This window comes from Corvus hawaiiensis, chromosome 7 (assembly GCF_020740725.1).
Source record: "Corvus hawaiiensis isolate bCorHaw1 chromosome 7, bCorHaw1.pri.cur, whole genome shotgun sequence".
Classification (NCBI taxonomy): Eukaryota; Metazoa; Chordata; class Aves; order Passeriformes; family Corvidae; genus Corvus; species Corvus hawaiiensis.
Window position 1 is genome coordinate 22,101,988 of NC_063219.1, and position 16,335 is coordinate 22,118,322.

The 16,335-nt window shown below is 40.2% G+C and overlaps 2 protein-coding genes across 8 annotated transcripts in view; both read right to left on the reverse strand.

The window, feature by feature from the left end:
• Positions 1–11,104, reverse strand: part of CSRNP3 (cysteine and serine rich nuclear protein 3) — a 108,293-nt gene extending 97,189 nt beyond the window's left edge. For 2 of the 3 annotated variants that reach the window (XM_048310247.1, XM_048310245.1), the window contains exon 1: positions 10,738–11,104. In XM_048310247.1, coding sequence (XP_048166204.1) covers positions 10,738–10,744 — 7 coding nt within the window. In that variant the 5' untranslated portion in view covers positions 10,745–11,104. The remainder of the gene's footprint in view (positions 1–10,737) is intronic. The other variant, XM_048310246.1, reaches the window with a different exon arrangement.
• Positions 11,105–12,571: 1,467 nt separating this feature from the next.
• The window catches only part of SCN2A (sodium voltage-gated channel alpha subunit 2), a 76,453-nt gene continuing 72,689 nt past the window's right edge, over positions 12,572–16,335 (reverse strand). For all 5 annotated transcript variants that reach the window (XM_048309158.1, XM_048309155.1, XM_048309159.1 and 2 more), the window contains exon 27: positions 12,572–15,910. In XM_048309158.1, the coding sequence (XP_048165115.1) occupies positions 14,715–15,910 (1,196 nt within the window). In that variant the 3' untranslated portion in view covers positions 12,572–14,714. The remainder of the gene's footprint in view (positions 15,911–16,335) is intronic.

The following is a 16,335-nucleotide window of genomic DNA, read 5'->3' on the forward strand; positions in this document are numbered from 1 at the left end:
CTGATGCACAGCTCACCAAAACCGACACGGGAAGAGCATCCGAGGAAATCATGTCCAATTCATAACGACATGTGATTAACCAGTACTACCAGCCTTTCAATACAACCACTTCCTTGGGGCCATTCTCATACCTGTTCCATGTATGGTTTTGTCCTAGTGTGCTTGTTTTCGTTTTAATAACATAATTGACTCTTTAAAGAAAAATCACCATTGTACATGAAACAAACATAAGAAGTTATGCATCACATAAAGATTAAACATCTTTAATCACAAAAGATGAAGAGTACGGCATTAAGCTAAGATATTGAATGAATAGGAAGCATATATAAAGCTTGTAAGTGACAGAGCTGTTAAAAAAAGGAGGAAAAAATTATATGAAAGATCAGTTGCTTTTTCAGAAACTCAGTGTGCCTAATTTTTCTCCTTGTAAAATGAAAGGTCATTATTTACCTTTTTGCTCCATCATAGCTAAGGAGAACTTCAAAATGTACATAATTTTGCTGATAAATTAAAATGTCCTCATTCCCCAAGTGACAGGAAATTCAGCTGCACCAAAGAAAGCAGTGTTCTGCAAAAATGGACCTGTGCCTTCACATACAGATCTGCAAATGCATTCTAGAAGAGAACACTCACTTGGCAGTGAACAGGAGTCTAGTCCCTATTTCCAAATCAATCTTGTGAACAAGAAAGCCCATCTATCCCTACACACAAGCGAGTGCCCCAATATGAGAGTGCTATGCCCCATTTCATCCAGTAGCAACCAAGAGAAATGGCAGGCCCTTGCCCAGCACTCTCTTCCTAACATTATTTTATAGCTTGTCCATTACATTGTATCTCTGAAAGAGGCAGGTGTCAATTTCAATACTTTCAGGCCAAGAAAAACAGTAACCAAGTCTCTAATTTTCTTCGGAACTGCTCTCAACTACAATAAACAAGTACATGTCTATCATTGGTACAAGAGAAAATCCTACTATGCTAAGGGTTCACCCATAGAAAAGGGATCAGTGATTTGGATTTCCAGTGAACAGAGCTGACTGTACTCAAAAGCTCATAAATTCAGACAACCTACAATGCTAGTATGTCCATTTCAGCAAGGTGGGAGCCCCAGTGAAATGAAGGATGACTGAATTTCTCTTTGCATGTTTTGCAGACACAAGCTCTACTGGCTATGTTAAAAACACAGGAAGCATTACTTTAAAAGTTGTAGAGACATCAAATGGATTTTCTGACTTGCAAATGTCTTTTTAATCACCATCAGTGCAGCAGCAGGCCTGCAAGAAAACGCTTAGCAGAATCACGAACTTTGAAGGAGCCATACCAACAGAACGTCAGGGTTGGCATTGAAAAACAGGACAGTCAACAACCAGGAATTAATTTAAACAGCTTTCTCAAGACAAGTCAAACAAGGAAAGACAAAAAAATTGTCACTGGGCAGAGAGAGCTCTTTTAAGACAGATCAGCTTCTCAAGAGAGGTTCTGGAAGAATCCCAAAGTTGTCATTAAAACCAAAAATCCTCACTTCTTACATAAACTGTTAAGCCTTAGGCTAGGAACTATTTTCAAAGCAGTGACAGAATCTGCTTTATTTTGCATAATTGTGAGTAGATAATAATTTTTGGTGAAGTTAATGAGCAATAGAAGCTGAGAACGGGCTTTCCTTTGGTGTTCAGACATACAAAATCGGAAAGTCATATGCAATGAGAAGTCATTCAAGCTCTCCTTTATTTAGAACAATTGTTTATATTCAGTATGTCTGTAAGGGAGAGGTGCAGACAATGGTCTCCACAGTCTTCCTACTGTATCCCTTACAGATCTTCTTATACAAACTCAATCAAAAATTGTCTGAAAAACCTGTCCAGTCAGGTAGCTGTGTCCAATGATGAGAGATACAGCTCGAATGTAACTAGAGGGACTTGCGTGGAAGAAATTTGCCTTTGATGATCAGATGGTTCCTATCTGACAGGTAGGTGGTATGATGAAACAAAGATGGCACCAAAGATGGTACCCTTATACAGCTACATCAAATAGGGAAAATACTGAAGCTTGGCCATCAGACAATCCCTTCAGTATCTCTGCTGTATATTGGATATGTAGAAATACAGTGTACAGCACAAGTCAAACACCTGTCTTTGTAACCAAGCTGACTTCTCTATTAGCACGACCATTAGCACTTCCCTGAGAGTAACAAGGGAACAGTTCTAAAACAGGCCTCACCTGTAAATAGATTAAGTATAAAAGGGTAAAGGGTATTATTCACTAAATGTTATGGATTGAAATATAATAGGAAAAGTTCAATATAAACTGGAAGACACAGGAAAGCCATCTCAAATATTTTCATTTATCACATGAATGACTCTTTTTTGCTATTTTAACCTACTAATGAACAGTTCTGACCAAACACTTTCACAAGCAACATGAAAAATATCCATTTTGGAACAACTTAAAATTCTAGAGGAATGCTGATCACTCTATACAGATTGAAAAGATTAATTCCCTAATTATTTATTACTAAAATTAGACTAAATATGAATTTAAATCTGTTTTAAATATATTTTTTAAAATCTAATGGTGAGATGCATGCAATTCAAGATATTCTAATAAACATTATATTTCATTCTAGGGACACAATATGGTAAGAGAACAGAAAAACAGGCAATTTTAGCTATATTCATGGGGCTTTCCTCCTCTCTGACTGACATTTACAGACTTGATCTTTAACATCCCTTAAGGAAAACAACAGTTTTGCAAATAATTAAGTTGCAGTTTAATTAATAATGCATTCATTTCACAGATAATGTATCACTATAAAAGCTACAATTTTTCCACATCTTAATAGGAATTTTAGTCACACCCAGGATCAACAGCAGTATGAGTAGAGTGTTTCATCAGTAGTACAACAGATACTGACAAGAAAGCCTGAAAGTGATCAATTCAGGAGCTATTCTAAGTCTTTAAATTACCTTCGTTAAGCACAAAACATGTTAGTAATTTTTTTTAATATCGGCATTTTTATCAGACTGCTACTAAAAAGAAGACTGAAGTAATTACTTTTATTCAGTAGTTATTCTTAAATTTAATCCACACCGCATTCTAGAAACAAAAGTGGGAGTTTTCTTTAAAATCCCTCTTCATAAGGGAGGTATCACAACCAAAGAACTCAGCAAGAGCATCGGTTCGGTGCAATCATGCACTGACACCTAGTGAATGCTTGCAGTTAGGAAATCCTGTTGCTTATCTCCTCATTGCCCGTGCACGACAAGTGTTACCAACACACTCATACTGACAAGATGCTTCAAACACAAGGTTTCCCTCCTTCCAGTTAGGGAGACATCAGGATGTGCAGTCTTTCTTGTACACGAGCGTGAGAAGACACATACAGTATCTGACCTGCTCAAAAACGTGTATGTCCCTGTAAATGAGTCACTACTTCTTTATTTCTCATGCATAATGGCAGCCTAGTGACTAGTGCTCAGTATGGCAGTGAGGACAAGCAGACAGACAAGTTCTTCGAGACGAGATGGATTTTGCAAACCCCCAGTTCCACTCAGGGAGTCAGCTGGCTCCACACACAGCACAATTGTTTTCTTTCCATTATGCAGCAGATGGTGCTGGAGACGATCTGAAAAGCCCTTAAATGTGAACGGCACATGCAGAGAAACAGTGGAGACTGCAACCAGAGGATTTATAGCCGAGAACAATCTGGGGTCAGTGATTATGTCATCACATTGTCACTCCTAATGCGTCTCAACAGAGATGCAGAAGCTAGCTGTTCGACCCATTCATCGAGCTTCATGCAGAATCACCAGCCTCACGTCCTCACCAGAAACAACAAAAAGTGCCTGACATTGTTACTCAACTCTTATTCTTTAATTGCATTTCAGAAATCCCTTTTCCTAAACTTTTCGCATTTCTTCAGCCTAAAACCCAAGGTAGCAACTATCTGTTCTCTTGAATTCTCAGGGAGCACTGGACAAATTATTCAGTGAAAAACTGCACTGCTAATATTACAAGCAAAGCCAGAAAAATAAATGCCAAAATAAGCCTTCAAGCTCTTACAAGTGGGTTGAGGTTGTGTTGGAGGGCTGGGGAGGAGGGGCAATGCAATACACTGCTGTCCATCACTGTAAATCTTTTCAGACCCATGTTCAAAATTCCAGTTTTCATAGCTTGATTTTCTTGCATTTCCAAACAGAATGTTCCAGAATCACATACACCATTATAAATTAAATACTACTGCAGCCTGTAAGCATTTTTCCGATACTGGCACTGAATTGACTTTGGTGGAAGTCAGTTGGAAGAAAAAGATAAAATTAATCATTCCAGAACTTCTAGCTTCACTTGAAAAAAAATTACGTACATCCAGGGTATTCATGCTTGGCTCTGGATGCTAAGCTGAATTTCTCTCTCATGTATATACAAGTTATTTTGTTATAGCTATAATGTACATAAGTGATAGCAGTAGTGAAAAGTCTTTTACCAATGAGTATTTGGACAAAGTTATTAACTAAATACTAGGTTGCCCTACTCCTGTACGATCCTTCTCCAGCAGAACTGCTTGTCTTTGGATGAGTAGCTTCAGTGGTAGAGATCAAAGTGGTGTTTTTTCCTTTTCATGATTCCATAATAATCCCACATCTGTGTGTGGTGACAGTGGCAGGGAGAAGCAGAAATCTCCCTACCCAAACCATGAAGACCAGCAGGAAACTGGCAGCTGACGTTACTTTCCAAATTTGTTTTTCATACATCTCTAAATTACCTTTCACATGTCATGAGGATAAATTTCTTAGATGTACTATTCAGAGGCTTTTATAATGTAAGTTTACCTAGTTTACCCATGCTGTTTTTCAGCAACTGCATAATTCCCGTTTTCTTTTTTACCGGTTACAAAGCAAAACAACCCAAGCTAAACTGTGGGGTTATGGAGAGAACTTGACACATCTGAATAACTGGCTTCTTATTTTGGAACGAATGCTCAGAAGGAAAAACAGCAACACACAAAACCTATCTAACTTAGGCAAATGACCCAAGCAGAGTTACTCTATCAAGGCTGATACTACAACTATTTGGTTCAGGATACATCCCGAACATCCCATATCACTTGTGCTCATCTGAGATGGTGAGGGACAGACACTGAAAAAGACACCAAATTATTGCCACTGTTAATAAATTCTAGTCTGTGAAACAAGTGCAGTATTTTGAGACCCTTCACTTTAAAAACCTAGTGTAACGCTGTTAAAGAAGTAAATATTTTATGAATGCCTCTTGGAAACAAGTTGAAGCCAAAGTAAACATTAGCAGAAGCCAACGCAAATCTTGAGCAACTTAAACTCTCATTACTGTTTATAAGCATCTACAATGTTCACAAATACATAAACATACAAATTTCTAGGTATATACAGGGCTCTCCTCTTTGTTGAGACTGTATCTGGAAGACAACATGTTTTTCTATCCTATCACTACAGTAAGGCTTGACAATTTTTCCATCATCTCTTATACGATGTTAAAAATTAGAACAGGTAACTGTATTCTTGTCAAATAGGAATTCACATTTAGGTGTAAACATATGGGCAAAACACAGATTATTAAGGGGAGGGACATGACGGGGAACAGCAGGGTGCCTGATCAGCTTTCAAGGATCAAAATTTCTTCTGTAATAAAGAGTATTTATACCCCCTCAAACCAGTATCCTGCTTTGCCGTTCAAAAATCCTTGTTGCCATGGGAACTGCAAAAGAAGCCAGTTGTGACATAGGAAGGCTATAACAGAAACAAGTCTGCTGTGAAATGACCAACAGTCTAGGGTTTTGTATAAAAAATGCTTGAATAGTTTTAACCTGAAAACAAAATGCTGCCTCAAATCTTACTTCCAAATCCTCCTTCCACAAATATTTTGCAAATTTTCACTAAAACTTGATCATATAGATAGATATTGTTTACACAAAATGAGGCAAATTTGTGTTTCATATCTACTACATCCAGTGCAAAAATACCTACTTCCATATGTGCCTTTTCCAGATATATTTGGTACAAAGTGTACATTAGTGATTTACATTACTGTACTGTGTGTAGAGGGACTGAGCAAAAAGATCTCAAAAAACCAGAAGACACAAAAGACTAAAGCACACACATGCAAAAAAATACTGCATAAGACAAACTATATAAAGCAAGACTTCTAATGCAATTGTTTAAAAGAGGATTTCAAGGTTATACATGCAATTTGCCCTTTGTGTTCTCACCAGGTAGCAAACAACAGTGCTTGATTACTAAAATAGAACATCATGCCTTTTGAGAAGGCTGTTGGCACTTCAAAGCAAAGTGAAAAAGCAGTGTCAAACCCAGTCATGCAATTTCCACTTGAACACAAACAGTTCACAGAAGTGTGAATAAAAAAACCCAACAGGATGATGATCGAGGGATCCATGTAATAACATGGAATGCATACTTTCAAACATAACCCTTTCAGCACCCCATTGTAATCTTATCAAGACATTAGATTTATTTCCCTGTCAAATATGTGTACAATACAAAACGTCTTGAGAACACCACATGATAAGCACTGCACTGAAATGATGTGACCTCTAGGTCACATATGCTGATTTGTGACACAACAATGAAGTTCGGGAGAATCCTGAAGAAAACAGTTTTGCAAAACAGTTACCTGCAAAGACTGCTTCTATATGTCAAAGCAGTCTCATATGTGTATAGAATACCTTTTAACATTATAACTACTTAAGCATCAGATTATGACAAACTAATTTAAAAAGGATCCTTCAAAACTAGGTACAAGTCTTATCTGCAGACTGGCTCACGGTTCCAGATTGCTTTGCGGAACTATCAATTAGGAAATACATACTTTTTTATCTGTTCTAACAACACTTGCTTATCAGACAGCACATTATACAGAATGTATTATCACCGAAACCAATTAGTTTGGATTACCTCCATTTCATCCCCCTCCCTGGAGTGCAGATAAGAGCAGCTATCTCCAGTTTGGCCATGCCCATTCTCCTTTTTGACCTAGCCTGCACACTCTGGCACAGAACTGCACAGAAGTCTTGCAAAATGCTTGGACAAATCATCAAGTAACTGAGGATATTGAGAGTAATGGAAGGCATTCCCAACGGAGAGGGTATTTGCCTGGGAAATGGGAAATGCAACAGGCTTTTCTTTTTTACCTGTCAAAGCCATACAGCAAACAGGATGAGGGGGAGGGGGAGCAGCAACACCTGCATCTTTATTAAGGTTTGAAAAAGTACTTAAACTGGCCTCAGGAAGTCAAGCAATTTACAACACCAGTAACCAGGGAACCAGTTCGGTGTGAAAAACTTTTGAAGGTAAAATTTTACTTTCAGAATAGTGCGGCATTATTCATTTGACAAGTTTTTAGAATTAATAAAAATATAAGCTTCCTTAAATGGGTTGTGGGGTAAGAGAGTAACTAATATAGTACAATGATGCATACTAGAAACAGCAAAAAACAAAGGAAAATATTAAATCTTCTAGATCATTTTACATGCATGTATCAGTCCTTCACTTAACACTGCATCTATTAGATGAATTCTTTTCCCAGTAACACAAATGCTCTGTTTTTCTCAGATTCATACATACATTAGGAAGATATCTTCACTGCCAGAGACATCTGTGAGAGACTGAAAAAACCGAGGTCTAGAGACATTCTGGGGTGCATGTATGAGGGGGCAGGTCAGTCCTTGCCCTGGTGAGGCAGTGCCCTTCTCCACACCCCTCCAACCCAGAGCCTGTATCCCAGCCCTGCAGTGGCTGCCAATCCCTGGCACAGGGGAGGCAATGCTCCACACCCCACCCCTGGAGCCCCTAACCCAGCTCCTAAGTGGCCAAATGACCAGAAGTCCCATGTGGGGGAAGGGCTCAGGAAAGCCAAGGGGTATTTAAGGCCAAACACAAGGCAATCAGATGTCTTGACCATACTTCCTCTTGGAATTTTTATCTGAATGCCACTGGAATCCAGGAGTTCGTACCTATATGTATCCTTTTCTGCATCTTTTCTGTCTCTGTTTCTTCTTCTAATTCCCTCTTCTTGCAATTTTTGAGTAACTTAAAATTGAACTGGCTTAGAGTTTGCCAAGTTGAATGGGCCAAGTTAATACTTTGAGAAGTGTTTTATATTGATTGAATGCTGCATTAAACCCTTTGTCAAAGTTTCTTTGATTTTCTAAAGTTGCCAGTAAAGTTTTTTTGTTTTTACCTCTTGAGAATACCTTGTCAGTATTTCTCCTGTGCCTGTAACTTAGAGTACACGAACAACCATGAGCCCTTTTAAATGTCTCATCGAGTGAGTTGCTTGGGGCCCTTACAGCATCCAAACCTTCTTATCCCCTGGCTCACTGTTTCTCTAAATTAGTGTGCTGGGATTGGCCAGGAGAGAGTTAATTTTCCTCACAGCAGCTAGTGTGGCGCTGTGTTTTGGATTTGTGCTGGAAACAGTGTTGGTAATTCCAGGATGTTTTTGCCATTGCTGAGCAGTGCTCCCACAGAGCAAAGGCATTTTCTGCTCCTCACACGTCCCACCAGTGAGGAGAATGGAGGTGCACAAGGAGTTAGAAGGGGACACAGCCAAGACAGCTGCCCCCAGCTGAAAACAGGGATATCCCCACACCATATGGTGTCATACTCAGCATACAAACCTGGGGGAAGAAGGAGGAAGGGGGGATGTTTGGAGTGACAGTGTTTGTCTTCCCAAGTCGCCGTTACGTGTGGTGGAGCCCTGGCTGTCCTGCAGATGGCTGAACAGCTGCCTGCCCATGGGAACTGGTGGATGAGTGCCTTGTTTGGCTTTGCTTGTGTGAGTGGCTTTTCCTTTACCTACTGAACTGCCTTTTCCTCAACTCACAAGTTTTCTCACTTTTACCCTTCTGATTGACTCCCTCATCCTGCTGCTGGAGTGAGTGAGCAGCTGTGCAGCATTTAGTTGCCAGCTGGGGTTAGACCAAAACCATCAGTCACCATCAACTACCTGTAGAAGATTCCCCTACAGAAAGTAATCCAAACCACAGTTCAGCCCCATTCACCCCCCCCTTCACTTTGAACAAATAGACTGATGTAGTACATCCATGCAGTAACATCTGTCTGTGGTTAAAGCAAGCTGAGCTATCAGTGTGACAAGTGCCAAACTAGGCTGTCTGCTGTTCTGTAGCATCTCTACAAGGCCATTTGTTTCCAAAATACAACAATTTACAATAGCGAATGTGTGTTGTAACACGCATTACAGCCTCCTGCAGTTGCTTATTGCTTATTCCCTCCACAGCCGTTGCTATGCAATCCCAGAGGCAGGAAATAATTTTGAATTGTCATTAGAACAACCTGACAGAATCAAAAATCTAGATAGTCAGACACAAGACCTATCAAAAAGATAAATTCACAGCAAGGTACCACTGCATGCTGCAAACACTTCTCAGACTATTACACAAGTAAGGGTCCCCAAAGAGTGCAGAAGCCAGTCTACATTCAAGCACTTTATATTCCATATATACTACCTAACCCGAAATACAAATAGATTTCCCAAGGTTCAACCAAACTTCTACCACATATTGCAGAGAGTTCTGTTTATTTCACAGTAAAAGCTAAATAGATCTAAAAAGCTTTACGATACTTCAGAACGCTTTAAAATAAAGCATGCTTAGTCACAAAATCTCTCTCCACTTTTCCTCATTTTACTGCATTCTCTAAAACAAATTATGATGAGATTTTTAGTGACTAGTGAGGGATGTTACTGAGCTAACCTGAACTATTGTTCAAACAGTAAACACATAAATAATATACTGAAACAATAGCCACAGGTAAGAACAGGCATACAATTTTCCTTACAGTCAATTTTTAAAAGCTGTATTTTAGAGATTACTTTAACCTGCTTTCCTCTGACAAGACTAAACAGCATAGAAGTTATTCTGGAGTCACCTTAGGGTATGCCACTCCAGCATCTTTGCCCTTGGGTCTTTATTTATGTTGCCACTTTTCAGGGTAAATACACTAAAATTTACAAATCTCTTAGAGCTTTATTTTTTCCACACACACTATACAAAAATTCATTCTCCAATTTGCACACTGATAAAGTAAGGGTGACAAATGTGGATGTGAAATCTTTTGTGGCAGACTTTTGTTAGCAATCTTTCCCCAGTAGAACATATCCTCATTCAAAACGCTGCAATATATGGTGAGTATAATTAAACATTAAGTGTGAAAGAACATGGGAAACTGAGCATGTTTTTCAGCCTGAAGCAATCTGTTCATTATTTAGCTCTACTAGCCCGCGTCAGCAACTGCCTCTCACAACTGCGTGTCTTCCTGTCTACTTAGATCAGAAGATGTTTTAGATGAAGAATAAACTGGAGGTATCTTGTCGCTCCAGAGTTTGCTGTCCTGAGTGGAGATAGAACACAGTTTCTCACACAGGACTAGCACGGTCTTGCAGCACCACAGGACCTATCCAGAACCACAGACTAAACAGAAGCCCCTTGAGACGCTTCCCATTTACTGCGCTATGCCGGGGCCAGCTGGGGCTACCCCAGCTCTGTCCGCGCCCTCCGTGCAGCGAGGCGGCCAGGCCCGGGCGCTGTGTGCCGCCAGCCGGGCAGACACCCCCACACACCGAGGGGCTCCGAGCCGACGGGCGCAGCCGCGGCTGAAAGTGCTGGGCCAGCGGCAGCACCGAGGGACAGCGAAAACCCCGGGAGCCCTAAAGGGGTGCCGCAGGCCACCTCACCTCGCATCCCTTTACGCCTCAGGTGTCGCAAACGCCAGGAAAGACAGGCGGTCTTACAGGCGAGGATCCGATCTGGGGACAGCCGCTCCCTCCGGGTGACTCACAAACGCAGATGCCAGTGGGGTTTGTTCTCCTCGCCCGGCTCTCCCAGTTCCTGCGCTGCCAGCGGCTGCGCCGGGCTCCGCCGCCTCTGCGCTTGCAAACGCCCACTGCGCTTGCGGGTCCTCACCTGAGCCACCGGTACTCCAGCGCTTCCTGTCGCCTCCCAGGTTCGCCAGCCGGCCCCACGCCGGCAGCCGCGGCCAACAGGGACGCCGAGCCCCCGCCCTCCATGGCCGGCACAGAGCGCGGCGTGCGGCGCTTTCCCCGCTCCGGGGCGGGGTGACCCCGAGCCTCTCCCGCGGGCCGCTCCGCCCTCCCCGGGCCAGCCCGGGGAGCTGCTCGGCCCCCGCCTCCCGCCCGGGGCTCGCGGTGCCCGGGGAGCGGCCCTGCCTGGCCGGGCTGCCCCGCTCCTTCACCTGCGCTGCGGGCGCTCTCGGGGCGGCGGCCGCCGGCAGGGAGCGGGCGCGGGGCCGCGGCAGCACCGAGCGGCCGGAGCCGCAGGCACAGACCGCGGGGGGATGCTCTGGGGACACGCCCGGCCTTCGCGAGTGTCCCATGTGTCAGCTAGAGATTTGTTTACAAAACAAACAACAAAGGGAGGGGTACCCAAGCAAAACCACAGCGGCTTGTTGTCTGAGGCATTTAATTAATTTTTTTCTTTGTGCTAGTCTTGTGTTAAGCACAAACCCCTCTCAGACATACTGATTGTTTTCAGTCTAAGTCAGACAAATATTTATGTACCTGCATTTTTTTCAAGACCTTTCCCTCCATAAAACCAACCAAACCAACACGAAACTTGTCCTTTAATTACACGATTTTGAATTCTCCATCTCTCCCTATCTTACACCCTGCCCTGACAATTGTTTTTTCATAGCTGAGGTGAAGAATCTAACTAAAACACTGCAGCCTAAGAGCTCACTACACGAGTGTAGTGATACTCATTTCTAGAGTGAACAATCTCAACAGACCATCAGTGGTTGAAAATTGTGGAGAGAAGGGACGTAGGGCATGCACCATGCTACTGTTCCATTGCAAGTGTTTCTGCTGGGGTGCACACCCAAAGCTCGGAGTTATACATCACACAGATCACTGGGTACATCTGGTTTTCTCAATACTCTTCAGAGGATCTGATGTAGAGTGCACATCTGCACATCTATGATGATTATTAGAGATTGTGCTTTCAATTTGTTCAGTGTAACTTTCATGGCATTACTTCAAATTTACAACAGGGAGAAGTTCTTTTAAGAAATAGCAGTCAAATATGATTGCTACCTAAAATTTGGCTCTCATGTCTTAGCACAAAATAATAAGTTATACTTTGAAAATAATGCAATGAATATTTTTGTCTTTATAACACAAAGATAATTCTTCACTTCAAATGTAAAATATAGTTGAAATGATACCTACATTGGAGCCGTGGTAGCTAGAGACTTTCTTTAACATCCGTTTTTCTAGTTGTCTCAGAATATGAAAAAGGTATGAAGAAAGGATTGAAGCATCATGAGCTCTTAGACATTATCCTACTAGGATCCTGAATAAGATTAATAACCTGAAGAGTGTAAGTGCAAATCATGTTTAAGATCTTTCAGAAAGCATACAGCTTCATTTTTTTTTTTTTTTACTTTTCACAAATCTATTTCTAACCTTTTATTTATTCGTATTTTATTTTCGTAGCACCTCTTGATATCCAGTAGTTTTTAGTGGGGAAAAAAAACCAGACAAAACCATTAAATACAATAAAAAATGAAGTCTTTATTCTTTTGGCTCAACTGTAATGTGGTTTACTGTTCTTTATGGTAATAGCATTTTCCTGCATGCAGTTCACCGACACACAAGTCAATATTTTTGTAAAAGGAGGAGTCAACATCGAATTTTTGCTTGTGTAAGAAACACAAAATGTCCTGATGTGATCAATTATACAAGTTTGCTATTTAATTCCTGTGGAAAAAGAACATTGTGGATCCCATATTATATTTAGAACAGTTCTAGTGCAGCATGAATCAACAAGAATAAGAATAGTCTATGTAAACAAACACTGGTAAAGATTTCATGAATAAAAAGACTACCTTGAAACTTCTGATGCAGGCAGTGCTAGAATTTTAAACAAATCCTCCCCACCACATTTCAATTACAAGTTATATCTATTTGGAAGCAAGTGCATTTTGGACTCAGTTTGAAACTTATTTCACATTAAAATGTGTGCAAAAATACAGTACTAATAAAAAAGCAGAAACCTAAAGCTACCCCATTCTTTCCTTTGTTTCTTATTTTGTGAAGTTCTTGAATTAAAAAGTGCTATGGATAGAAAGTAACAAAAGTGACAGTAACATCAACCTGAAGATAATTCTCATTTCTTATTTTATGTACAAAACGCTGAAAAATAAAATAAAATGGTATTTTTTACAGTATTTATATTTTCTTAGAAAATTCTATCCATGTAGTTTTCAACAGATTAAGCAGTTTGCAACATATCCTGTACAGTCTGACTATGCACCGTACAGTAGTCACTTAAAATTTTAGAATGCAAAGCAAGAAGCTCTTAAATAGCTGCAAACTATTGCTTGATGTCATGAAAGAATGATGACCAATTGAACAATTTATTTCACTTAACCACTGAGATATGGCTTCCCATATTAGACTCTTAACAGTGGAAGGAGTAAAATTACAGCAGCAAAGGCAAGATAAACATGCATCAGTGATAGCTTCCAAACTATCTATAATGGTACAGAATACTTCTTATTAGCTGTTGAGAGCTTGCAAATTACACTTAATGTGGTACATATTTGATGCAATAAATATTGTGCACATGTCATTATTTGTTTGCTCAAACATGCACCACGGGATAAAATAACTATTTACATAGAGGGTTCTTTTTTAATCAACACAATACAATGTCAACCTTGCTGAGAGCAGAAGATGGCTAAATGATACTGCAGGGTGAAGCAGAACAACTTCATAATCCTTATGTTTTGGAGGTTTTTGGTAAACTCAATTTCCCAATGTCAAGTAAACTGTTTTCCGCAGAAGAATACTTGAAAGTGGACTCTATGTCCCTCAGTAGAATTTTTACACAGAGTTTGTTCAACTATTGTTAAATGACTTATGAAAAAATAAAACATCTGTTCTATTATTGTAGACTCTATGGGACTTTACAGGCACATTAAGATTTGTCTGGATGAGATACTAGATGGATACTGTTATTAAGCACCTCAACATACAGAGCCACCCTGAAACATGGAAGTAGTCAGACTGCTGCTTTGTGTGACGTCATGTTTTCCCATGCATGAACTACAAGTGCAGCATGCCTTCATGCAAATCACTTCTGTCTGTACATTATAGAGAATCCGAGAGTAGAACACCTGGTCCTCATACCCCCTTCCCCAACATAAAACCCATTTACAAAAATAGTCACATATAATAGTAAACAACCTGTGAATTAAAAAATGATAAGTTCACCAACACTGATTTTTGTAAAAATATGGCAAATGTGACTGTTGAAATGCTAACAGTGGATACAATTTTTGTACTGTGTGTTTCATGTTAAACACAGAGATTCATAGGTTTGCACCTTTTTTTTTTAACTGGTCCCTACAGTCTGGTTGGCCATTTTATCATCTCTTCAGCAGTGTCAGCTGGTACTAAAAACAACAACCTCCTGTCAAGATGTTACCCTGTTTTACAGAGTTGCAGTTTGATGACGAGGGGTCACTGTCTTGCTATAGGCACTGACCTTATATATATATATATATATAATTATATATATATCTATATATGTAAAAACTGACAGTTTGGCATGTACCTCCTACAGGAGTCCTGTTGACACAAATACATACTTTTTCAGGCTGTAAACAGTTTATCACAAACAGCATTCTATGTTACTTTTTACTTTCCCTGCTGTCTTTACCTTTATCTTCTTTTTCTGACTTGTCTTTTTCATATTTATCCTTGTCTGGCTTTGTTACGCTGTCATAAGAAGGTGGGGAGGTTGTGGATGGGGTCATATCTGTTTTTTCTGGAGTAGAGTTCTCATTGAGTTTATCCATAATCATATCTTCTTTCATGGGCAGATCATCTTCCTCTTTACCTTTATCCTGACTAAATATACATGATACTTTTTTGACTTTTTGCCTTAAAAGGTGACGTCTGTAAGCACGCTGAATGATGACAGCAGACACCTCCTCCTGTTTTCGTTTCAATGTGGTTGTAATTGGTTCATAGGAGACTTTAGAAGGATTGGCTGCCATAAACCGATCTTCCATCTGTATTCTGAGGGCGTCCATCTCCCCACTTTCCCCCAATACACGCTTTGTGAAAGCAAACAAGATGTCAAGGCAGTGAATTCTGTCACCGCTCACCATGGGCAGATCCATTGCAATAAGCTGGACTTTGTTTGGTTTTGCTATGAGAAGAGGTGGATCTAATGAAGCTGCAAAATCTGATAATTTACTGAACTCTATGAATTGTGTTGCATCAGGATCAAACTTCTCCCAGACTTCATAGAACATCTCAAAGTCGTCCTCGCTCAAGGGTTCAGCGCTTTCTTCAGTAGCAACACTGAAGTTCTCCAAAATCACAGCGATGTACATGTTCACCACTACCAGAAAGGATATGATAATGTAGCTGACAAAGAAGAAAATCCCAACAGAAGGGTTGCCACAGTCACCTTTCACAGAACTCCCTGGATGATCTTTATGGGGGTCACAATCCGGCTCCCCACTGTTAAGGATCGGGGCGAGCAAACCATCCCAGCCCGCGGATGTGGTGATCTGAAACAGGCAGATCATGCTGTTGCCAAACGTTTCAAAGTTGAACATGTCATCAATCCCAACTTCCCTCTTGACATAGGCAAAGTTGGACATGCCAAATATGGCATAGATGAACATGACCAGGAAGAGCAGCAGCCCAATGTTGAACAAAGCTGGAAGAGACATCATCAGAGCAAAAAGCAGAGTGCGGATTCCCTTAGCGCCTTTAATGAGGCGCAGGATTCGACCGATTCTGGCAAGTCGGATGACTCTGAATAGTGTGGGGGATACGAAGTACTTCTCAATCATCTCAGCTAAGAACATACCTAGAAAAACAAGTTAAATCAGTAAAGAATATTATTACATTTTAAAACCACTGCTAAAGATATATTCTACAAGCATTGTAGAACTTTAAGAAGAGTAGGATATTTAAACAGATTTTTAGTAATTAGCCATTCAGTTGTTTTTACAAAACCTTTTGTTTGGTATACTTTTTTAGGAAAAACTAATAACTAGGGTATGTATATTAGTGAATGCTGAGATCAGAGGAATCCCCATTTGTTTAATTGTAACAAAAATAATCTCAGTTAATCTGAAGAAAGATCATATGCACAGCAGTATTAAAATGTCATGTAATCAAGTTAGGCTATTCAAAGAAAATATGTATATTTGAATAGAACTGCAACTTCTTAATCATACATAAAATAACATGAACACAAGTTTATTATTAATGACAGAGAAATTCTGAACA